General features: G+C 40.6%; 1 protein-coding gene across 1 annotated transcript in view; it reads right to left on the reverse strand.

The window, feature by feature from the left end:
* Nucleotides 1-19,872: 19,872 nt before the first annotated feature.
* Nucleotides 19,873-26,413, reverse strand: part of CATSPERB (cation channel sperm associated auxiliary subunit beta) — a 120,942-nt gene continuing 114,401 nt past the window's right edge. The window contains exons 25-27 of the mRNA XM_065906074.1: nucleotides 26,178-26,278; nucleotides 25,132-25,206; nucleotides 19,873-20,061 (exon numbers count right to left, since the gene is read on the reverse strand). Of these exons, the coding sequence (XP_065762146.1) occupies nucleotides 19,873-20,061; nucleotides 25,132-25,206; nucleotides 26,178-26,278 (365 nt within the window). The remainder of the gene's footprint in view (nucleotides 20,062-25,131; nucleotides 25,207-26,177; nucleotides 26,279-26,413) is intronic.

Genomic DNA, 26,413 nt, shown 5'->3' on the forward strand with positions numbered 1-26,413 from the left:
TTTGCCCCATCCCCCAGCTTCTCTGACGCCTACATCATAAGCAAGAACATGTGAGATGCTAACCAAGAAATTCACTGCATTGCCTCCACAGCAGGGTCACAATCCTGACCCGATCCTCGAAAGATCTCCACATCAATTTCCTGGAATCCACTAGACTGGTTCTCACTGGCCTTGGGTCTTGGTTTTACTCCTTTTTACAGCCTCTGATAAACAATTTTCTGCTTTCTTTTATAAGAGTTCTTCTAATTAAGTACCTTTTCTCCAGAACCCTTTCTCAGCTTTAGACCACCATCAGAGCTCAACAGATGATTAAGCCCATGCTCCAAAGGGGAAGCCAACAAGAAACTGCTGACTCCATGGCCAATTTCACTGAGCCTTGACCAAAACCCACAGGAATTAATGAGATTGTTCTAAGACTGATGATGTTTGTAGTCAACAAGAGGACACACTGATTAGGGCCAAATACAGAACTTTCCCCCTGTGTCTGAACCTGCAGATGAGGCCAGATACTGACCCTCCAACACTTCTTCTTTGTCTCACGACTGATTTGCTAAGATTACAGTTGTTTGTCCCCTGGAAACTAGCTAACCACAGAAAAAGACATTTCCTGTTCACATAATGGACGTGACTTCTTGCTGGGAAAAAAACCCAACTATAAATCACGCACTCTGCAACTTGTTTACTCCTCCCTAAGGCAGAATCACCCTGCGGAGACATTCTGATCATTGTATCTTAGATGCTGTCGCTATTGTCTGAATACAACCTGTCTCCTTACCTGACTGACTTACCTTTGATATTTGTCGTTCAGTCACTCAGTCTTGTCCGACTCTTTGCGACCCCAAAAACTGCAGGCTTCCCTATCCTTCACCATCTTCCAGAGCTCATGTCCATTGAGTCAGGAATGTCATTCAAACATCTTATCCTCTGTTATCCCCTTCTCCTTCTGCCTTCAATCTTTCCCAGTATCCAGGTCTTTTCCAGTGAGTCAGTTCTGTGAATCAGGTGGCCAAAGTATTGGAGCTTCAGCTTCAGCATCAGTCTTTCCAGTGAATATTCAGGGTTGAGTCCCTTTAGGACTGACTGCTTTGATCTCCTTGCAGTCCAAGGGACTCACAGAGTACTCTATTGTCAGATCACTTTTAGTGTGATGTAAAAGTGACCAGACAGTAGAGTACGAGTGTAAAATCAAAGGGACCAAGAAACAGAAATCAGTCTATGTTACAAGGGAATTCCATGTAGGATAAACAAGGTACCACCAAGGAATGGCAAAAAAAAATTTTTTTAATTGATGCTACTGGCCAAATTGCCTGGGATATCCCATGGACAGGAGAACCTGTTAGGCTACAGTCCATGGGGTCACAGAGTTGGACATGACTGAGCAACTAACACTTTCATTTTCATGGAGAAAAGCAAAGTTGAATCCTTACCTTATTCCAGTAAAAAGATGGGTCTCAGACTGAAGTCCTAAATTCAAAAAGTAAATTTATAAATCTAATTGAATAAAATGTAGGAGAATATCTATGTGAACTAGAAGTGGAGAGAAATTTCCTAACCAAGACTCACGTAATGAAGAAATGTGAGTGCATCAAACTTAAAAAATTTCTGGTAAGTAATGTACCCATTTGGCAAAATTAACAAAGACATGACAGACCAGGAGATATTTGAAAATCTATTACTGACTAGGGGTTACAGTAACGACAATTGATTTTAGATAATGATTTGCAGATCATTATTGAGTGATAAATTCAACTTAGAGAGTTGCAAGCAGAACTTTAGAAAATGAAGCAATGACCCAGAGGGCTGGGATGTGGAGGGAATGGGAGGAGGGTTCAGGAACACGTGTACACCCATGGTGGATTCAAGTCAGTGTATGGCAAAACCAACACAATATTGTTAAGTAAAATAAATAAATTAATTAATTAAAAAAATAAAATATCAGCATTCATAACAAGCATTATGAAAATATACTCATCAGCATCTTGTTTACATCATGTAAATAAAAATGTAAAATATAAAATGCATATATATACAACAGTGTATATATACACTGTTGGGAATATATATATTAATAATTAGTCATCTTTTATTGTATAGGGAAAAACAATTATTTTACAAAATTAAAGTAATCAGAATCTAAAAGTTTTGTTACTTCATAATATATATGCTATTTCCAAACTCCAAAATGAAAAAAAAAAAAGAGCACTAATACCTGAAATGTATCTTACTGTATTAGGAAAAAATAGAGGTACTTTTAGTATGGAATAAAAATAAATTTAGAGACCACAAATAAACCACAAATAAACATATCTGTTCTAATATAAAATGGGCTCAATCAAGGAATAAAATGTCCCTACCATCACTGAGGGAAAAAGATCTATTGGAGCCTTTACAAAGGTCAATACAGATTAGTCAGTGTCTAGAACACTGCCTGATACATAATAAATATTTATCAAACAAGTGAATAATATCAAAACAAGAAATGCAATATATGAGAATAAATGATCAAATTGATAGCTGAAGAAGAAAGCAGTAAGCTGGGGGATCAAGAGAAGAAACGTTGCTAGAAGGCACTATGGTAGAAAATGGGAATTAAAAAAATAGCATACTTAGTAAAATTAAAAATCAATCAATCCACCCAGGAAGTTATATAAAACAGAAAAAATAGTGATGCCTAATAAGAACTGCCATTGATATTTTATTAGTGAGCTTACACAGTCTAGGCTTCCCTGGTGGCTCAGATGGTAAGGAATCTACCTACCATACCAGAGACCTGGGTTCAGTCTCTGGGTTGGGAAGATCTCCTGAAGAAGGGAATGGCTAACCACTCTAGTGTTCTGGCCTGGAGAATTCCATGGACAGAGAATCCTGGAAGGCTACAGTCCATGGAGTTGCAAAGAGTCAGACATGACTGAGCAACTTTCACTTTATACAGTCTTAATGGGATAGATAATTCATACCTTAAATGAACACACCATAATAAAGGAAAAGCTGTCAAACTCATTTTATGACTGAACTGCTTTATATCAAAACCAGATATGGACAGTACCAGAAAAGAAAATAATAGGTTCATTTCACTTACATTTATAGCTGTGAAAATCTAGGATAAAATATTAACTAGCCAGACTAATCAGTATTAGTGATTAAGGAATGCAAGAAGGATTCAAGTAAGGTCATATTACAAGTCTACAAGGCAGAAAGACTGGTTATAACTTTTTCTCTGCCAGAAAAGAAATCTTCAGAAAAATAAACCTTTACTTCAACATACCAAGAGTCCTAGAGTCAGCATAATTACCTCTTGCTGCTGCTGCTGCTGCTAAGTCGCTTCAGTCATGCCCAACTCTGTGCGACCCCATAGATGGCAGCCCACCAGGCTCCTCTGTCCCTGGGATTCTCCAGGCAAGGATACTGGAATGGGTTGCCATTTCCTTCTCCAATGCATACATGCATGCATGCATGCTAAGTCACTTCAGTCGTGTCCAACTCTGTGCGACCCTATGGACAGCAGCCCACCAGGCTCCTCTGTTCACGGAATTCTCTAGGCAAGAATACTGGAGTGGGTTGCCATTTCCTTCTCCAATTAACTCTTAGGTTGGTGCAAAAGTAATTGTGTCTTTTGCATTGTTGAAATTTGCCTTTGATATTGGACTGGAATACACTCTTAAATGTGGTTATGTTATACATCATTTTAATACACATTTCTCACTTTATTTTTTGCTAATGACTTTTTTTTACTTGCCATTTTTTATGTTTATATTAGACTATAGAAATGATGTTAGACAAAAAGCAAATTTGAGTGATTTTCTTATTTGAGTTCAAGATGGGTCATAAAGCAGTGGAGACAACTTGCAACATCAACAACACATTTGGCCCCGGTACTGCTAAAGAACATACAGTGCAGTTGTGGTTCTAGAAGTTTTGTAAAGGAGAGGAAAGCCTTGAAGGTGAGCCAGCCATCGGAAGTTGACAGCGACCAATTGAGTGCCATCATCGAAGCTGACCCTCTTAAAACTACAAGAGAAGTTGCTGAAGAACTCAATGTTGACCATTCTATGGTCATTTGACATTTGAAGCAAATTGAAAAGGTGAAAAGTTCTATAAGTGGGTGCCTGATGAGCTGTCCGCAAGTCCAAAAAATTGTCATTTGAAGTATCGTCTTCTACGCAATAATGGCAACCATTTCTTGGTCAGCTTGTGATGTGCAACGAAATGTGGATTTTATATGACCACTGGCAAAGACCCTCAGTGACTGGACCAAGAAGAAGCTCCAAAGCACTTCCTAAAGTCAAACTTGCACCAAAAAAAGTCATGGTCACTGTTTGGTGGTCTGCTGCTGGTCTGAGCCACTCCAACTTTCTGAATCCCGGCAAAACCATTAGATCTGAGAAGTATGCTCAGTGAATTGATGAGATACACAGAAAACTGCTATGTCTGCAACTGGCAATGGTCAACAGAATGGGCCCGATTCTCCATGATGACACCCAATGGCATGTTGCACAACCAACACTTCAAAAGTTGAACAAATAAAAAACTTCCCATTAAAGGTGTCCTTATATTACAGCCAAGAAAATACCTTCATATATAAAGACAAATTATCAGAGAATTAGGCTTTTGAAAAATAATTGCCAAAGTCAAGTAAAAATAGAAGACATCAAAATAAGTACTATACACGATCTCCAACTGAAAGGAAGTCCTCTTGATGTAAAACAGTGCTGTAAGCTTCTCTTTTTCCTTTGGAAATGTATCTTGTCTTAAGAAATAACAATAAACTTTTCTGAAGGGTAGGAAAAGTCCAATAATTAGAGAAGAGTACGTCTTGAAAGTGAAAAAAGTAAAAGTGTTAGTTGCTCAGACATGTCCCACTTTTTGCAACCTCATGGACTGTAGCCCACTAGGCTCTTCTGCCCATGGAATTCTCTAGGCAAGAATACTGGAGTCGGGACTTCCCTGGTAGTCCAGTGGCTAAGACGCCACGCTCCCAATGCAAAGTGCCTGGTTCGAACCCTGGTTGGGGAAGTAGATCCGATATTCTCCAACTAAGACCTGGCGAAGCCAAATAAAAATAATAAATTAAAAAAAAGTACTGGACTGTGTTGCCATTCCCTTCTCCAGGGGATCTTGCCAACTCAGGGATTGAACCCAGGTCTTCTGCATTTCAGGCAGATTCTTTACTATTTGAGCCACCTGGGAAGGTACCTTATATTTATCCTTAAATAAGGGAGAGATTTTAAAGCATATATAAGTAAGAGACAGTTTTTGCTATTAATATGCCTAACTCAAGTTAACAAAAATAATCTTTATAATTATAGTTTCAGAATTACAGATTATATTACTAAAACTGATAACAGTGAAAAGAGATGGGCTTTTAGAACAAGGCAATCTTGTGTGAATTTGGGCTCTGTAACATTCAGGGTGAGGACCCCAGGAAAAATAGTTAACTTAATGATAGTAAAGATTAAAGCTAGCATATTATTTTGAAAATAGCTTACATGTCTGTAACATAAGTGGTATACAGTAAATGTTAGTCTTCTTCATTTATATTTTATAATATCATGTAGTTTTCAAAGCCTTATCATGTGTATTCTAATCTTTTATCCTTATCCTAATATTGTGAGCAGGTAATATTATTCCCAGGTTAGACAGCTAATAAGTGGGAGAGGGAGTTAAAGGAATTAGAACCTAGATTTTCTACTTTTAATATAGGACTCCTTTCACTCTACCACAATATGATTCAGAATGGAAGAATGGAAGTGGTAGTAAAATGCCCTCATTTTATAGACGATTGGCTAGAGACCCAGAAAGTGATTGCTCAAAACATATACCTAGTTCTTGGCAGAGAACTAGATTAGAACCAATGCATAAAGAGATAACAAAATTCTTTTCATTAGGCTAGCAAAAAATTTCTGCATGAATGTTTGAACTCCTGTTAACTTTCTAACTCTGTTTCTTTGGTAACCTGATCAATAAGGTGTGTTGACTGTATTACCAGGCAGTACTGCTTGTGATAAAAATGATTCCTGATTGGGAAGCTGTGAGAACTATAAATACTTGATCTCCCTTGGGCTTCCCTGAGTGTGCTGACTCTAATCACCTGGAAGATATGCCTATAAAGTTGTCACAAGCGATTTTACCCGTCTAGGAAGTGGGGCTTCTAAAGTAGGGCAGCTCCCCTCCCCATGATGTGACTCTCCTGTCCTTGAACTGAGCCCTCTCCTGGGGGTGGAAGAGAACCGCGCCTGCAGGGCTGTATGGACAGCTACCAGAAGCCCCTCTGAGGAGCCATGCCTGACGCTGTTGCCTGGTAAGAGGGGGATCCTTCCTACATCTTCTCACCAGACTAGGGGGTCTTGTGACTCTGAACGTCTTCTTAGATAAAGAAAAGAAGACCGCCCCGAGGGCATCACAGAACACCCATCTCTAGACATTTAGTCCAATATTCTTCACACGACATCCACAGTTAAATAAGTCCTTAAAGCTGTAAATGGATTTTTTACATATATTCAGATTCTTTCATTGCAGAAATAGGAGTAGGACACTACTGCTTCCAAATTCCACTCACAAACCAGAGAGGTTTATGTGAATGATGGAAAAAGCACGTGCTTCTGAGCAGGTGTGACGTGAGTTCAAATTTCCACTCTGCCATTTACAATGTAAGCAAGATACTCAACTATTCTGAGCCTCAGTTTTCCCATTGGCAATATGAAAAGTCTACTTACCTTAAAGGGTTGTTTTAAGCAACAGCATGTATGTAAGTGAAGTGAAGTCGCTCAGTCGTGACCGACTCTTTGCGACCCCATGGACTGTAACCTACCAGGCTCCTCCATCCATGGGGTTTTCCAGGCAAGAATACTGGAGTGGGTTGTCATTTCCTTCTCCAGGGGATCTTCCCAACCCAGGGATGGAACCCGGACCTCCCACATTGCAGGCAGAGGCTTTACCATCTGAGCCACCAGGGAAATACCTAGAATACAGTTATTGTTGCTGTTCAGTTGCTCAGTTGTATCTGACTGTGACCCCATGGACTGCAGAATGCCAGGCTTCCCTGTCCTTCACCATCTCCCAGAACTTGCTCAAACTTATGTCCATCGAGTCAGTGATGCCATCCCACCATCTCATCCTCTGTTGTCTCCTCCTCCTGCCTTCAATCTTTCCCAGCATCAGGGTCTTTTCTAATGAGTTGGCTCTTCCCATCAGGTGGCCAAAGTATTGGAGCTGTAGCATCTGTCCTTCTAGTGAATTCTCAGGATTGATTCCTTTAAGATTGACTGGTTTGATCTCCTTGCAGTCCAAGAATACAGTAGGCATTCATTAAATTGTATATTTTATGATTATTATGTTTTATCCTCCTACTCAGGAATCAATCCAAATTTGCCAGAGCACGTGGCTTCCTCTTCAAATACCAACAGTGAAAGATTCTGGGTCAGTAAGCAAACAAGTTCTCTAGGAGGACCACAGATGCAGATCTTGGGGCTGTTGAACAACGCCCTGCCCCTTCCCAATCAGGGGCCTACTGAGTAAATCTCCAAACTCTTTAGCATACAATGACTCAGTCTAAGAAGTGCTGCCATTTACAGAGTTCCCTGAGGAAGTTTTCTTTCACAAACCTTTCCCTGCTGGTCTGTCCCAAATCCCTGCTTACAACTCAGTCCCTGTTGACCTTTTGCCAGACTGATTTCACCTCATTCAACATTTAAATAAGGCTTCTACCAGAGGCAGATTTAGTTTTTTTAGTATAGGTCAGATACATTTTGACCAAGTTCACTGATGACAAGATCAGCTATTTTTATGTGTTCTCAGTCACTTAGTCATGTCTGACTCTGCAACCCCATGACCTGTAGCCCACCAGGCTCCTCTGTCCATGGGATTTTCCAGGCAACAGTACTGGAGTGGGTTGCCATTTCCTTCTCTAGGGGCTATTTTTTATAAGTTTATAAAAACATTTTTAAAGGAAAAAAGTTATAGTTTATTTGAATTATGTCTCCCCCAAAGTCAGCTCAGTAAATGGTACCCAGATGCTGGAGACAGACTCAGTTACTTGTATGATAAGATTTCTGCTCCTAATAATGGTAAATCTACATTTACATTATAAAATTTAACACAGGTTGATCTGTTATATTTTCAAAAGCTGTTCATAAGCTACTGTGAAATTTCTTTGTTTAGGGAAAAAATACCTCCAAATCATAAAGAAGATAATATAGACTCTGGTAGAGAATAGATAAGACAAATTCTTTAAAAAGAAAAGTTAAATCTTTACAAAATGTATAATGCATGGATGTGAGAAATGTGAGTCTTTGTTTATTTTAGACACTATCCTGAAAATAATAGACAATAAGTGAAAAGAGCACATTCTATTGATTATAAATACTAAAAATATTGGGCTTCCCTAATGGCTCAGCAAAGAGTCAGACACGACTGAGCGACTGAACTGAACTGAACTGAGTGGCTCATCAGTCAAGAATCTGCCTGCAATGCAGGAGCCTCAGGAGGAGACTCAGGTTCAGTCCATAGGTTGGGAAGATCCCCTGGAGGAGGGCATGGCAACCCACTCCAGTATTCTTGCCTGGAGAATCCCATGGACAAAGGACCTGGTGGGCTACAGTCCATAGGGTCAGAAAGAGTTGGACACGACTGAAGTGACCTAGTACGCATGCATTAAAAATATTATAATGACAATGCATAATATATCCCATAGCTGTAACTCACCATGTTACTGGAGGTAAGAAAATACTTGACTGTTACTCTTTTATAGTTTTAGCATCAGAGGAACAGGAAAAGTGTAACTTATTCTCTCCTAAATAATGTAAAACACATGTTTTTGGTTATATATTTTTTAATAACAACAAACAAATGGAAAAATTATACAACTCAAACAGAAGAATCATAATACACTTTCATATTGGAATCCATCTTGCCCAGGATATTATTTAAATCTATTAAATCTTTGTTGTTGTTTAGTTGCTAGTGGTATCTAACTCTTTTGTGATCCAATGGACTGTAGCCTGCCAGGCTTCTCTATCCATGGGATTTCCCAGGCAAGAATGCTGGAGTGGGTTGCCATTTCCTTCTCCAGGGAATCTTCCCAACCCAGGGATTGAACCCACCTCTCCTGCATTGGCAGGTGAATTCTTTACCATTGAGCCCAATTAAATGTTTAAAAACTGTTAATTCATACACAAAATATAGATTTTCACTGAGCGTGGCAGATCTGTAATTCACCAGGGAACCAGCTCATCTTTCACTTCTCCCATTTTCTTATTCTCCCAGACACAAAATGTTGATGTTACCTCAGACTTCTTTCTTCTCCCCAGTTTTTCTTTTCTCCTTCATTTAATCAATTTTCATATGAATGTCGTAGTTTTTGATTCATCCTTTCCTTGCGATTCTACTGTCACCACCGCAAGTTGGGGCCTCACTACTTCAGTAGTGGATTGCTACAATAGCATCCTAGCAACTGTTTTTCATAATTTGTCTTTTCTTTTTTAAATATTTATTTGTTTTATTTATTTATCGTCTGTGCCAGGTCTTAGTTGTGGCATGTTGGATCTAATTCCCTGACCAGGGATTGAACCTGGACCTCCTGTATTGGGAGTGCAGAGTCTTAGCCACTGCACCACCAGGGAAGTCCCTGCTCTTGCCTTTTCAAATTGTCCTCTTCTCACTAGTCAAGTTGGTATCTCACATATTACTTTCATCATGATTTAAGAACTTACCTACCTACTACTAACTTCTCAGATTCATGTATCCAAGGACCTAATTATGTCTTATTTATCCAACATTAGACTCCTCCTGCTTGGCATCCTCCTTCCAGAAAACACGTTTGAAGTCTTATTTAACTGACACCAAAGGGATAAGTATTTAACCAACACCAAAGGGCTTCCCTGGTGGCTCAGATGGTAAAGAATTTGACTGCAGTGCAGGAGATGCAGGTTCGATTCTTTGGTCAGGAAGATCCCCTGGAAGAGGAAATGGCAACCCACTCCAGTATTCTTGCCTGGAGAATCCAATGGACATAAAGGAAGGAATAACGGACAACACAACGTCCTGCACACAGTCTGCATCAAAAGGAGAGGTGGGGTGTGGGAGGCTTCTCTCATCTCTAATCTGCTTTCAGTCTCTCTAATGAGTGACTGGCAACAGCTGTGCTTCTAGGCAGAGTCAACCAGGGATATGTCGGGTCCTATGTTGGGTCCTTGGAGAAGGCAATGGCTCCCCACTCCAGTACTCTTGCCTGGAAAATCCCATGGATGGAGGAGCCTTGTAGGCTGCGGTCCATGGGGTCGCTAAGAGTCGGACACGACTGAGCGACTTCACTTTCACATATTGGAGAAGGAAACGGCAATCCACTCCAGTGTTCTTGCCTGGAGAATCCCAGAGACGGGGGAGCCTGGTGGGCTGCCGTCTATGGGGTCGCACAGAGTTGGACACGACTGAAGTGACTTAACAGCATACAAATAACCCAGGATGAAATCAGATTTCCAGGTGCCCATGGGGAACGGTAGCCATGGAGGTATCGGCTCAGGTCTCTGCCCCAGAGAACCTGCAACTGAGGATGGGGTTGGCAGACAGCCTCCAGCTCGCCCACCTTGTTTCCCTGCAGTGTTCCCTGGGGGTAATGCCCTTCCTCGGCTGCTCTCAACCAAGGGAGGCCTGCGCCAGGAGGGACTTAGAACTGGCCATTTCTGCTTGACATGAAACTCTTCTAAAAGCAATCCTGTTCTAGGTTCACCCCTGGCCGAGACTTTTTTTAGGATGGTGTGCAGCCTGAGGCTCCTCTCCCCCAACCCTCCCCCTTCCTCTCTCCTTCCACTGGAGGCTCTGGGGCTCCTGTTCCCTCCCTTCTTCATTCATTCTCTCAGGCATATCAGGTTCCATCTTGGAAGCTACAGCAGGACCCTGAAACTAGCTCTTAGATTTATAAGAAACCCTATATATTCCTACAGTTTGTCACTTGGTTCCTGGAACTTCAGGGAAGTTATGAGGTCTAGATTCCCCCAGTTGTAGGGGGATTGTGTGACCCAAGACCAACTCGCTGAACAGAACTTCTCCACTGACAATCATTTCTATATTACCAACCTTTGTTTTTTCTGACGTTCTCCCAAAATTACTACCACAAAATTAATTACAACTTCTTACAGTGGTCTATGGATCAAACATTTTCCTTTACAGGAATTTTTTTTTAAGTTCAAATGGTCTCTCCTACATGGCTGTCCCACACATACACACACCTTGAAAATGTTTACTATTACTATTATCTTTAACTTGGTATTTTTTATTTCGGTTTTCAATTTTTAACAACTAATTCTCTTTCCCTGATTAATTCTGCTAGAGATAAACACATTTGAAGTATCTTTTTTTAATTCATTCAACAGATACTTAGTAATGACTACATATAGGAAATAATTTGCTGAAAGAAAAGACAAGATGGAAAAGAAATATAAAAAATTCTTGGTAAAGAGAGAATTATTTTAAGCTCCTGTTTCAGAAGAATACATTGCCAGGAATGAGAATGTGATAATTCCATCTCTATTAACAAAACTGATTTTTTTCTAAGATTGCTGTTAATTTGCAATAATTCATTTTAGATAGATCAATTTGTTATCAGAGGGTTAATTTTTTCTTCCAAGTCCCAAAGGAAAACTACATGTTCTTAAAAATATGATTAAAACAGAAAAAAAAATTAACCAGAATGATTATCAATTTTATCACAACCAGAATCTCTGAGATTTATGAATGGTACAATGGCAAATCAGAAAGTGATCTCTTTTTTAAATTTGACCCTAAGAAATGTTCACAAGATATAACCAATTTATTCAGAGACAGGATATAACATGACAGATTCTCCTGTAAACTGATCTAGGTTGGGGACCAAACCACAGTCTCACCCAAATCCATTTTTCCAAGAGGATTACTTTATATTAGGTATGCTTATACATGCACACACACAGACACACACACACAGATATACACACACAAAACACAGAAGACTAAGAAAAGATACCAAAATTTTAAGTGGTATGATTTTAATTTTTCTTCCTTATACTTTTGTTTTCTAAATTCCCCCATTAGTACTCTTAAAAAAAACAGACAGATGAAAAAGAAACACTCCCTTATAATTATATACATATCATAATGATCCTCAAGGCCTCTTCTTCTGAGTCCTTTTCTTGTATTCATCTGCTTATTCATTTTCAACAAATATTTATTGAGTGCCTACTCAATAAATTGTGGGATGTGCCTATTGTGCCTGTGGGATGTTACATATTGTGCTACTTCATCTGAACATTTCTCATAGAAAGGTGCTCTCATATCACATTTATGTTCTCCTGTTCATCCCCAAATTTGATATAAAATATTTTTTTATTCCTCATTCACTTATTGAACATCAACCATGTGTTCGTCACTACACTGGACAGGCATTAAAAGGAAATGTGATAGAAAATTAGCACCACACCTGGTGAAGAGGAGAGACAAGTATGTAAAGAGCAGAACCAGGCTAAGAGGTGTGATAATGTAGAACTGTGCACGATGTTACACTACTCAAAGGAAAGAAAAACTCATTGTCAAAGAAAGCTGGGAGAGAATTTCTCAGTAGAGCAGACATGTCAACTGGACCTTGAATGATGGGTCAAATGATCATGGGTGAGAAAGAAGGAGACTGGCAGAGAAGGAGGACGCTGGCAGAGAGGTGGAGGCTGACTGGGAGGCTCTCTGGGGCAAGCTGGGGGCAGCAGAGAGGGCTCCAACTCTAAAGTGGGCAGAGATTCTAATGATATTGGCTAGTGTATCAACAAAGGGATGGAGGGGGTCAGTGCGCTTGGAGCATACATCCTTATTTGGATGTGGAAGGACAGTTTGCTGACCTTTCCAGTCTGGTCCAGCCACCCACCAATCCCAGCTTTTTCCCCTTCCCTTCCATCTGAGTTGCACTGTGGTTTGCCCAGAGCCCTCAGCCATTGACACTCAGTCATTGATACTCACCACACTCAATCCTCATCTCTGCTCTCCATAGGCTGCATCAAGTTTTTGTTCTTCACCAGTTAGAGGGACTGCCAAGTCAAATGATGGTTTTTCCTTTTCTGGAAATGGTGCCAGTGAACAGAAGGGTGAGGTCTGCGTTGCTTGACTCTGTCCCTGACCATACCCGGTTGATCTAGGAATAACCATCTGATCTAGACTCTTTCAGCCAATCAGGTTCCTGCTGAGGGCTTTTAACCTGAACTGGGAGCCCCACGATGGAAATTCTAGTTATGTGTATGTGCAGGGAGTTTAGTTACATGATGGCAAAGTGTGAGGTTGGTCAGGAACTCCTGACACTGTAGCCTGAGCTACTTGGGTTGATCATGGACTGCCTAGCTGTGACATGAGATGGGGATGGGCAGGAAGACGGGGTAGATATTAGTTGAACACTGAAAGAGGAATATTGTAATTTAGAATGGTTGCTTCTGATGATGCTGAGAGACTCAAATCCCAGTTACTGACCTAGCAAAAAAGCATTCCTCGGAACTGTCTTGTGACCCTTCTGAATGAAGCTCTTATGGCTGTAGCCCAAGGCTGAGATGATGAAAACCCAGTTCAGAACTGATTTTGAGGATTTCTGAAGTACACTTCCAGTTGAATTCACAACCCAGGTAGATATTGTTAATGAACATCAAAGTGGTAGATTATATTTCCAAGTGTGCACTTCAGTTGTGTCTGACTCTTTGTGACCCTATGGACTGTAGCCTGCCAGTCTCCTCTGTGCATGGAATTCTCCATGCAAGAATACTGGAGTGGATTGCTATGCCCTCATCCAGGGAGCAGATCTTCCTGACCCAGGGACTGAATCCTTGTCTCCGGCATCTCCTGCATTGGCAGGTGGGTTCTTTCCCACAAGTGCCACCTGGGGAGCCCTTTATACTTCCATAAATGACTGAAATGATCCCTCCTTACCCACAGGCTCTTCTGCCACATCACCTTGCCACTCAGAAGAGGTGGAGTCTGTTTCTCCTGCCTTTGAACCTGGGCTGGCACTGGGACCACCTTGACCAGTGGAATGAAGCAGAAGTGATACTCTGAGACTTTGAAGTCTCAAGTGTTAAAGAAAATCTGGCAGCTCCCCCTTTGTGTTCTGGGGGAAGCCAACTGCCATGTAAGAAGTCCATTTACTATGACACTACAAGTCTGTGAGTAAGCCAAAGCTATTAATAGCTTCATGAAGAGGTCACATGGAGAGACAGATGCCTCTTGGCCAGAACCCAGCTGCTGCAGTCAACACAGCTGAGGAGCCAGATGTGTGAGTTAGGAAGCCATCTTGGGCATCCCAGCTCTGGCACACAAGCCTAAACTTGTTCCTTTGGAGGACGGTGCTTTCTGACAAGTCTACTGCATTTGGTGCCTTTCAGTGAACCTCATCTCTCAATACTTATGATTGTGCATAGTCCTCCTTCCTTAAATCTGGGCTAGGCTGGTGATTGGCTCTAGCCAATAGAATGTAGATGGTGTTATGCTAGTACTAGGCCCAAGTGTGGCAGCTTCCTCATTTGAATTTTTAGGAGACCTGAGCTGCCAGGTAAGAGGTCCAACTAACCTGGTAAAGAAGCCACATAGAAGGGCCAGGTAGAAACAAAATAGGTCCAGAGACTACTACATGGGGTGAGAAAGAAGCTCAGACATCAGGTGCCCAGTTGAGCCGAGTCTCCAGCCAGTCCTCCAGCTGAGGATATACAAGAGGGGTCATTGGTAAGACCAGCACAAACACCCAGCTGAGTCCAGCCCAGGCGACCATCTTGAGAAAATAAAATAGTGGTTGTTTTGTTGTTGTTGTTCAGACGCTCAGTTGTGTCTGACTCTTTGAGGTCCCATGGATGCAAAGATCACCTAAATTTTTACTTAGATCTAAATTCTTCCTTCAGTGAAACTTATGCCACTTCCTGCTGTGCTTCCCTTGTAGACTAAATCTAAAAATTCCTCCTTTTCCCTACTCGTTGTCAAATGGTGGATTCTCACTCAAACAGGAGAGTGTTAAGCACTGTCAGAAAAGAGTTATACCATAGAACTGAAAATTATAGAGTATGCTCATTTTATTGTTAAAACTCAGGGGAAATGTTTATGGACCAGGAATTTTGAAATGGTTGACAAAAGATTGAAGAACATAATTTGTGATTATTTTTTATTTATTGTCATAGTGATACTGTATTTGTTATGCTAGCTAAGGCTGCTGGCTGGGGTTCTAAGGGATTGGATTGACTAACGTAAACTGGTCCCAATACCTGCACTATGTTAGGTGATGCCGAAAGGCCAGAAAGAACCTGATACAGTGGAGAGAGAAGAATTCAAAGACTGATAACACCCGCAAGTCTCTCTCCCTTTTTTCATCATTAAGAGCAGATTGATAAGGGAAGCATCTGAGTCTTTTAAAATGTGCTCCCTGACACACCCTGTACAATAGCTAACACTTCTAACAGCACTTTGTAGATGCCAGGCTCTGTTCTAAGCACTTGACATATATTAACTCCTGCAATTCCCAAGGAATCGAATGAGGCAAGTAATGTCATTTTTATATTGGCAACAAAACGGAGACACAGAGAAGTTAAGTCACCTTCTCAAGATGACGCAGCTAGAAAGTGGCAAAGAGAGCATTCCAGCGTAGATGATCCTACTCTGGAGTTCAAGCTCTTAACTGCCATCTTGGTAGAACCTGATGAAGGCAGGTAGTGCTGCACTAAGATATGGATCCCTTATGTTAATGGAAATGAGAGGTGCCGTGCTCATTCTAACGACAGCCAAGCGGGCACCGTGGCCATGGTACCTAGAGGGTCCTTGCACCTGGCATGTTGCTTCCATGTCAAGCGTGGGCCTTCTCCTGGCCATTGAGTGGCACAGTGTAACTCTTCTGCCACTGTGGCTCTGTGCCCCGGTCTAGTGGGGAGCAAGGCGACCATCTCACTATGTAGCAGGACCCGAAAGGCATAAAGAAACAATTTCCTAAGATATCTTGGTAAGATTCAGCGATGAAATAGAAAATCGAAGTTGGTAAGAATACGGTTGAGCAAAGTTTGGATGAATTCAGTATTCTGGATCCCACAGCCATCTCCCATTCCAAAGTAAAGAACAGGCTAGAGAACCGCATGTTGCCTACCGCCAAGACAAACAATGCCTGGAAATGGGAGGCTGAACATGCCACATACCATTTAGAATTTCTGCTCTAATAATTTCGGTTCAAAAAAATGGACCGCTTCAAGTGGGATCTAGCCCAGTTCCAGCTGCAGTACAAATTGGTTACTCTTCACTCATGACCCAGTAGACCCGTGAACAAATTTAAGCCTTGTTTGTATCAAGAACTGTGAAGGATCTGAGATATTATCCTACTTGCTAAGTAACGACGTAGTTCTGGTGATGCTGGTGAGGACAGAAGACGCTGGGACAAAACAGAAAACTCATTACTTTCAACAACAGCAGTAGCCAGAGTATCAGCATCTTTGTAGCACACTTTGCACCTGAGCCCTAGGGTAAGACAAGGCAGGCTAGATGACATGTGCACCCAGGATGAGTTGCATTACCTGATCGGAACCCTGACCTTACAGAACCTGAATCTTTTATCATGGGCAGTAAGTGTGCTGCCTCTTGCTCCAGAAAAATGATGAATTATCTTTATTATATAGTAAGCATGTGTACCCATTTGCTCTGCATGTCTAATCCACTACCACATGTTCCTCCATTTCTGTCACTTTATGTACCAACACAGGAAATGAGGTAATAAAAAATGAGAATAGTAAGGCTCTGATGAATTTGGAATTTTTCCAATCAGAAAATCTGTAAAGAAGTTAATTTAATTTCCACGTACATTTAAGTGTTGTGTTATAATCAAACACTTTAATTACCCATAGGGAGACACAATGATCTTTTCAGCACACTGGAACCTTCGACATTTTAATCCGTCACAATTTGCCTGTGACCCTATCCTCATTCACATCACAAAAAGAACTGAGGTAACGGGTGGATGTTTTGGGGATTCATAGCATTATTTTTTTTTAAGTCTTTTTCGAAATTTTGTTTCTGTCTTATGTTTTGGTTTTTTGGCCATGAGACATGTGGGATCTTAGTTTCCCAACCAGTAACTGAAGCTGCACCCCCTTAACTTCTGGACCACCAGGGACCACCCCATTGCATGATTGCTACGCTGCCATCAAGAAACATGGATGGTCTTATTACAAAAGGAAGTCTACCAAAAGTTCATGTATAGTGGTCCTGGGGACACTGTGGTTTCTCTGGCTGGATGAAATGTATGTTCTGTGTTGGAGATCCCCAGTATACAGGGATGCTTGTGATAGCTAGAACACAATAATCTGGAAATAAAGGGTGGAGAGTGAATGTGGTTATTTTTAGATTTCACTTAATAAGCTACTGCTAACAGTTCTGCCTTTTGAGCTCTGGTAATCAAGCGGCCTATCTAACCAGTGTAAAAATACCAGTGAACACAACAGTGATCCCACTGATCCCACCAAGACTGCCGTGTAGCCATTTTTGTTTCCTGGTACGTTAGGAAAACAGGCACAAGAGGGGATCATCAATCTTATTGAGAAAAAATAGAGATGTTCTAACACAGTGAAAAGTGAAAGTCTCTCAGTTGTGTCTGACTGTTTGTAACACCATGGACTGTAGGAATTCTCCAGGCCAGAATACTGGAGTGGGTAGCCTTCCCCTTCTCCAGGGGATCTTCCCAACCCAGGGATTGCACCCATATCTCCCACATTGCAGGCAGATTCTTTACCAGCTGAGCCACAAGGGAAGCCTGTAACACAGTGAGGACCAATATTAATTGGGTGGCTTCCAGGCCACACACTTTTACTATCAAGGATACCCCAAGATAAAAATCCATAGAAAGTGAAAAAAAAAATCAATGGAAACTAACTTACAGAGTAATAGGCATCTGATTGCCAAAGCCTCATATCCTTCAGGAATGAAGACATTTCATTGTTTTGGGCAAAGGATCCTAATCAAATGAGGTACAGTTCAGAGGCAAGGCAGCACGCGGAATGTGTGGTGGAGAGATAAACCTAAGATAAACTAAGCCAGCTTTAGTATTAGTTATAGGGTCATAAAAAAGTCACTTTTTTTTTTTGTCTTTTGCTAAAGTGTAATAAATATCACCATTTTCCTCCTTTATGACAAGAAATTAAGAGAAATTGATAGCACCTAGAGATTCTGGACTCTAAGAACAGTGCTTCTATGACATTATCTCTGGAATCCCATCATCAGCTATGACTTTGGATGGACTGTTTTCAGGGAAGAGGTGAATAAATTAGTGGTCACATGAAGAATGAATTAGCTGAGCAGGGGTACAGGAATACAGATGCATACATGGCATCCTATAGCTCAAACAGCCAAAGTGTAGACCACGAGATAGACTCTTAGGTTAAATAACAACATAGCTTGTAGGTGATGGAACTAGATAAAAACCAGGCTATAAGATGTTAATATCAGGGGCAACTGAGTGTGGGTTATATGAGAACCTTCTGTACCACCATAATAACTTTTCAGTAAATGTGAAAGTAGTTTAAAAATTTATTAAAAGAAACACAGGTTGTCACCCTCTGTAGTTTATACTTTTAACCTCTGTGCCATGTTTAATCTCTGGAGCCCTAGCCCAAGTGATGCTCTGAGGAGCTCACAAACTCCTATCTCCTAGGTCCCCAGAGTGGGTCTCCTTCCTCTCCATGGACAAGCACTGCTTGTCCAGATTTTGCTTTGATTTTCTGGCTTCCTGTAGTACCCTTCCAATAAACTCCCCTTTCATTGCAGTTAGACAGGATGGATTTCTATTACCTGCAACAGAACAACAAGAGCTAACATTTAAAAGTATTCACAGAGCCCGCACTGTTCTAATTATTTTGTATATATTAATTCATTTGGCCTTCACAACAGCCCTATTAGGTAGGTATTAATATTATCCCCATTTTACAGGTGAAAACACTCAGGCACAAAGAAATTAAATGATTTTCTCAGGTCATACATCTAGGAAGTGGCAAACCTGTAATGTCTGGCTCCTGAGTCTGAGAGCTGGGTCTACCTTGCCCACTGTCCTCTCAGAAGAACTTTCAGGATACACAGGCACGGCCATGGTTTGTGGCTCCCAGAACTGGACTCTTCTGGGCTGGATGCCTAGCCTTGCCCCATGTTGTCAAGAGCAGTCTGTCGCTCCTTCTGGGCTTTTCCAGGAGGGTGTAACTCTCTGATCTCCAAATGTACTGGCCATCTTCTGATGACCTGGGAACGGGTGCTCTGAGAGCACAGAGAGGTGCATCTTTTGGAATTCTACATGTCACATGTAGTTCTGTAAGCCAGTACCTCCCCCAGACTCAGCCCCATGATGGGGTCACATTTCCTCCTCTTTAGGTGTTACAATCTGATTTTGAAGTTGTCTCAAGAAAACCCAAATGGCTTCACCTGTAATTCTCATGAGGTTCTGAAAGCACACATTGACATGAGCCTCCTTTATCACCTGTCCTTCCCTGGCAGGATTGGATTCTACTCATTCTAATCCGAAAAGGACAAGGCTCAGAATGGGCTCCAGTCAACAAAAACTAAAGAATAAATACAGAAAACCCGTCCCCCAAAAGATGGTTATCATTTTTCATTTTCTTAAGAATCTCAAGGAAAATCTTCTAAGTGTTAACATAAGAAATTTTCTATGTATCCAAAATAAGAGAATGGAATGATAAACATGTTGACAAAGTGTAATTTGAGTTAAAAATGCTAATTCTATAGTATTTTATCTAATTTTTACATTAACATTTAAATACATTTTCTTCTAGGAATTATCTAATGAAACTAGGAAATACAGAGAAAATTATGATTATTATTTGTTCACTATTCAGATTTTCATCTACGAACCAGCTAATTGGCAGTGGTATTTGTGGGGTTCACATTGTTTCTTCTAATCAGTTTTTTGAATGTATCCCATGGGTGGATGTTACGTATCTGGAACATAAATGCTATAAAAATTAATCCCCCTAGCAGTACAGCTGCTGCAACAGCAGTAAGTGTGTGTCCTGGAAATGGCAGAGGGACTTCGTCAACATAAATCTGCAACAGAGAAAGCAAAGTCTTTAAGTTTTCTGAGCTCAGCAATTCAAAACATTGAACTTGACATGATTCACACAATGGTGGAAACACTACTACTCATATAGCAATACTCTGTCCAGACCGATATAGATATTCAGCCTCCACAAACCTCAGAAACAGTCTCTTGGCAATCTGACAGGTAACAATGTGCACATGTTACACAGGGAATAAGAATTTGATTTATATCCTATATCTTTATCTTTTGTCTTTTTTCTTCTTCTTAATCTTTTTTTCTATGCTCGGGCTTACTTGCTCTGTGGCATGTGGGATCTTCCCGGACCAGGGATTGAACCTGTGTCTCCTGCATTGGCAGGCAGATTCTTTACTACTGAGCCACCAGGGAAGCCCTATCGTTTGTGTTTAATGGCAGAGGTGGTTAGACAGAACACTTTCACAGTAGGAAAACATTCTGTGTTCAGTCACAGAGGAACAGGCAAAGTGCCATTGGAACATGGTGAAAGTGAACATTGCTTAGTCATGTCTGACTCTTTGTGACCCCATGGACTTATAGTCCATGGAATTTTCCAGGCCAGAATACTGGAGTTGGTAGCCTTTCCCTTCTCCAGGGGATCTTCCCAACCCAGGGATCAAACTGGGGTCTCCTGCATTGCAAGCTGATTCTTTACCAACTGAGCTATCAGGGAACATGGAACATGGAACATGGTGAGAAGTGCCTGACTGCTTGGAGTAACCAGAGAATGTGCTTCCCGATCTGAATCTTGGAGAATAAGAGGAGGAGGAGAAGGTACATTCAAGGTAGAGGAAATAAGCATGTGCTCTTCCAGACTACCATCTCTTCAGAAAATTCTCAGTATGAGTGCCAATATTGGGAAATTTCTGTATATTCAAAATGTTTCCTCTGCCTGAGAGGATAATTAATAAAAACAAGTTCCTAGAGGGGAGACAGGATCACTGACAGAAGCAAGGATCTTTTCCTCTGAGACTAGAGGTAAGGATGGATGCCATGTATGCTACAGGTAGAAATGGGGGCAAGAGAGTAAAATGGTTCAAGCTTATGTTTTCCCTGTGAAGTAAAAAGCAAGACTATCTTTTGAGGTAGAATAAAGTAGAGATGAATAGAAACAGGATGTGGGAAAATGCCAGGACAAGATAAAGGATTAAAAAGCTGCTTTAGTGTATAGCTCAAGTTCAAGGTATCACCATCCTTCAGTGATATAAGGGTATACATGTTTTTTAAAGAAGCAGTACTATAGCTATTAATTTTTAAAATAATTTTTTCAGGTTCTTTCTGTTCTACTTTCGATATTACTATTCGGAGTTTTATTACCTTACTTTGTATAAATAGCCTCCTTTCCGTGTTGTTGACATAATAACATTGCCAGATTGATCTTTGTAAAACATTGGTCTGTCTATAAAACAACTTTTTTTTTTTTTTAAACAAAGAGAGACTGCTTTATTTTTGACCAGAAGAATCTTGACCGTCTAGGTGAAGGTGAAAGTCGCTCTCGCTCAGTCATGTCTGACTCTTTGGACTATACAGTCCATGAAATTCTCCAGGCCAGAATACTGGAGTGGGTAGCCTATCCCTTTCTCCAGGGGATCTTCTCAACCCAGGGATTGAACCCAGGTCTCCTGCATTACAGGTGGATTCTTTACCAGCTGAGCCACAGGGAAGCCCAAGAATACTGGAGTGGGTAGCCTATCCCTTCTCCAGGGGATCTTCCCAACCCAAGAATTGAACTGGGGTCTCCTGCACTGCAGGCAGATTCTTTACCGAGCTTTGAGGAAGTCTTGACTGTTTAGAAGTGGTACCAAAAATGAGGTATTGAAAGCAATAGAATTTAAAAGGTGGCTCTGGCAAGTGGTGTGGAAAGCAGTGAGAAACTGCTTCCAATATGAGAAGATAATTATCCTCGTGGTAATGGACCAGCTGGTTTAATCATGTCCTATTGTACTTGGAGGCTCAGACTACATACCCAGTGCTTCAGGAATCATTGGGGATTGAAGGAAATGGCAACCCACTCCAATACTCTTGCCTGGAAAATCCCATGGATGGAGGAGCCTGGCGGGCTACAGTCCATGGGATCAGGAAGAGTCAGACACGACTGAGCAACTTCACTTCACTTTTATAGAAAAATATTACCTATTGAATGTGATACACTACTTGTGGTTTTTGGTATGGTGCTCCAAGACAACAAAAGTGTTTCTTTTAAAGGTAGCCCATCAGAGGAGGTTGGATAATTAGCTTTGTAAGATCTAAAGATCTAATCTGTTTGTGGTCTGTGAGGGAGACAATTGTGTGCTGCATGTAATTGCAAAAATGAATCTGCTTTTCTCTAAAGAAAATGCTAAAGTTCGGAAGACCAGAGGAAATAATCCATTGTAATCATAATCTTTTTCTTCTTCTTCTATCTCTCTGTTCTGCTTCCTCAGTTTCGGATAACTCCCTCCAAAGTCTCAAGAGTCCTATGGCTTGACAGTAGCTTCTGTGACTGCAAGCTTCCTTGTTCAATGTCATTAAGAAAGAGCAAGTTCAGGTTGGATGCATGAGACGAGTGCTCAGGGCTGGTGCACTGGGAAGACCCAGAGGGATGGGATGGGGAGGGAGGCAGGAGGGAGGATTGGGATGGGGAACACATGTAAGTCCATGGCTGATTCATGTCAATGTATGGCAAAAACCACTACAATATTGTAAAGTAATTAGTCTCCAACTAATAAAAATAACTGAAAAAAAAATGTCATGTTCCCCAGGCGGTGGGGGGGGGCGGGGATTCTTTTTATGTTATGCATATAAAAAAAAAAGAAAGAGCAAGTTCACATCTCAGCACTTTGAGCAAAAGCACTGGGATTGCACAGTTGTAGATCATGTGCTCATCCCTAAACACCCCTTTTAAAAAATGTTTAATAGCTTTTCATTGCTGATAGGAATTTTCCAAAGTCCTCATTCCGACATTCGAGGTCTCCCACAATGGGACCCTAACTTACCCACTTTCTTATACATAACTTCCTATTTCAGCCAAATGGATCATCTATGGAAATGATTGCTTAATGCCTCCCTGCATCTGTGTCTTTGCTGCTGTCATTCTTTCCACCCAGAATGCCTTCCTTACCCATTTCTACCTAAAACAAAATTTTAGTGACTTTACCGACTGGACAATATGAAAATTTCATTTCTTCAATTAAGCCATCTGATACATTTCTAGGGCTTCCCTTGTGGCTCAGCTGGTAAAGAATCTGCCTGCAATGCAGGAGACCTGGGTTCAATCCCTGGCTTGGGAAGATCCCCTGGAGAAGGGAAAGGCTACCCACTCCAGTATTCTGGCCTAGAGAATTCCAGGGACTGTACAGTCCATGGGGTCGCAAAGAATTGGACACCACTGAGTGACTTTCACTTTTTTACATTTCTGAGAGTGGAAACTCTATCGCCCCTGAATCATGTATGCTCCAGCTAAACTTCTGTCTCTAAAGTTCTTGAAAACAGTTTTTCTTTAAATGTTTCCCTTCCAATCTTCTATGATTATCTAAATATTCCATGACATGTTTAAAAAAAAGGTCGAACCCCAGAATCACAGAAAAGTACGTTCTGGACACAATATCTTTTTATCATCAAAATACTTCAGTTTGTGCTTCTTTAACACAAATTGAAAGGATTCACTCATATTAGAATGCAATTATCAAACCAAGATATTAACTCTGAGACAATGCTACTTTCTAATCTACAGATCTTACTCAAATTTTGTCAGTGATTTCAATAATGTCCTTTATAGTGAGTAAAAAAGCCAAGATTTTGTTTTGCATTCCATTGTTTCAGGATACTTTCAAAAGCATGATTTAAGAAACTTTATCTTTTTCTATTGTTTCTTAATGATTCTCTTCCTTTATTAACTGTGCAATCACTTCCTATTTTTCTTTCATTCATTTTTGTAATTCTTCCTTCATTCTTGAAACTTTGTGTCTCTGCTGACACATCTTCTTAGCCTGAAGAACTTCCTTATACATTTTTTTTTAGAGAAGTTCTGCCTACAGTAGATTACTTTATTCTTCCTTCACCTGAAAATACCTTTATTTCCCTCTCATTCCTGAAGGATATTTTCACTAGATATTGAATTCTGGGTAGACAGTCCTTCCTCCCTACACTATGACTGTCCTCAGTATATTAAGGATGTTGTACAACTTTCTTCTTCCTTCTGTGGATTCATGAATCTAATTCATTAGAGTTTTAATCCCCCTGTATTATTGTTCTCTTCCATGAAACTGGGGCTGACCATGGGACAAAGAGGTGAGAAAAAAGAGAAAAATAATGAGGATTTTCTCTTAGGCTCCTATATATGACAGGTACTTCTTTTTCTAGATCCTTTTTCTAGTGGGATGGATTTTCTCTCAGGATCTTAAGTGTCTACACTGTTGCTTTGGCCACCCATCTGGTGCAGACTCATTACTGAGGCAGGGCCAGGACAGAAAAAGTAAAAGGAGACAGTTGAGAGCTTTTGTTTTTGATAATGTTGTATTACAGTGAATGAGCCATTAACTAATTTAATCAAATCCTCATTCCTCAACACCCCCCATAGGCAGCAGATAGCATTATGCGAATAAGCAAAAATGAGTCACTGAACATCAGAGGGTGATTTGAGGAGACTGACTTTGGTTTCCAATTCTTTTGGATCTTGATGGCTTTGGGAACATATAAAACTCTATTGTTACAATGCAAATAACCAAAGGGAGGATAATGCTGGGAACTAAAAGGTTACAGACAGAGGTCTCTGTGGGGAGATGGTTGGGGGGGATCAGAAAACCTAGCTAAATATGGAAGGTGAAGAGGGAACAAAAGCAAACACAGGTACTTATTACAACTTTCCCAGCATCAACTGGTCCTGAGACTATGGAGGGCCCTGACTTCACCCTTGCTGATGATGTCACCTCCAATCTCCAGGACCCCCCATCTCTGAGCCTTGTCCATCATGTACATTGTCATTTTTTTCTCTTCAGTGTCTCCTGGACGGATGCCTGTCATATTACTTCCCCAGCCATCACCCCACTGGATACCACTGGATACCTGTGCCTTCACTGTACCTGAAATTCTTCAACTAAGTTACAGAAAGAGACCCCCGGAACAACAGACACTCTGAAGTGAAAAAGCTCAGAGCCCTGTGGAAAAAATACACCAGGCGTTAGCAACATTGACATGTATGTTCCTTTAAGTAAAAATATATACTGAGGTTACTTTCCCTACTGATGCTGCATAGAAAAATTCCCATCTCTTTTCTAAGCTTCTTGCTTAGAAGCTTAGAACAAAATAAGCTTTATTTATAACAAAATAAAAATGGAAGGAGGACAAGAGTGTGAAACAGAGGGATTCGATAGCTGATACTTTTCCTATAGCTCTACTGAGGTATAACTGGCAAATAAAAATTATATACATTTAAGGTATACATGTGCTGGGGTTTTTGGGTAGATTTTTCTAAAATTTGAGTATAATTTCTTTTCAATGTTGTGTTAGTCTCTGCTGTACAATGAATCAGCTATATATATATATCCCCTCCCTCTTGTACTTCCCTCTCTGTCCCCACTATCCAGCCCACCCATCAAGGTCATCACAGAGCACCTAGCTGAGCTCCCTGTACTATCCAGCAGGTTCACAGATACATAAAGTCTAACAAGGCCTTGAGGAGTACTTTGGGCTAATCCACAAATGTGGTTTTAATACGTCCCCTAACTTCTATTGACTTTTACCACCATTACCTACATTATGTCAACCTGCTGTGGTCTTAGAGGCAGCTGGACCCAGAAGACATGTATCTGTGTATGTCAAGGTGAAGAATCGTGAGTCTGTTTCTACTAACTTTGGGAAACACCTTATCTGTTCCACCTTGATAATCCATTAGTCTTGTATTTCAGCTCAAAAAATGGTAAGTTAACGTTAAATTCAACATTAAGCTATCTTTAGAAATAATAGCATCAAGGGAAATGGAGGAAAGCCTCCACACACTTCTCAGATGCTATTCATAGATAACTAAACTTTATAGATAACCATTCATAGATAACTAAACTTTAAAAACAAAGACATACAGGTCTTATCTAAACTCAAAATAGGGAAAATACAAATGTTGTCAACTTACTTTTATACTTAAGTTGAGGCCTAAAGGATTATACACTGGAGCAGAAAGAATTGATTCTAAGTAGTTCTTCATTTTTTTAACATTTTCTGGCACAGTGTGTCCTAAAATCACATCAAGTGTATTTTTAGCACATGTATGTTATTTTCTCATTCTGCATTAAGTTTCTTAAATACATTAAGGTACAATGAAAGATTTCACTCTATAACATGGCTAAATTCTTTCACAGTTTTAGTTCT

This window comes from Muntiacus reevesi, chromosome 15, assembly GCF_963930625.1.
Source record: "Muntiacus reevesi chromosome 15, mMunRee1.1, whole genome shotgun sequence".
In the NCBI taxonomy this organism is placed as follows: Eukaryota; Metazoa; Chordata; class Mammalia; order Artiodactyla; family Cervidae; genus Muntiacus; species Muntiacus reevesi.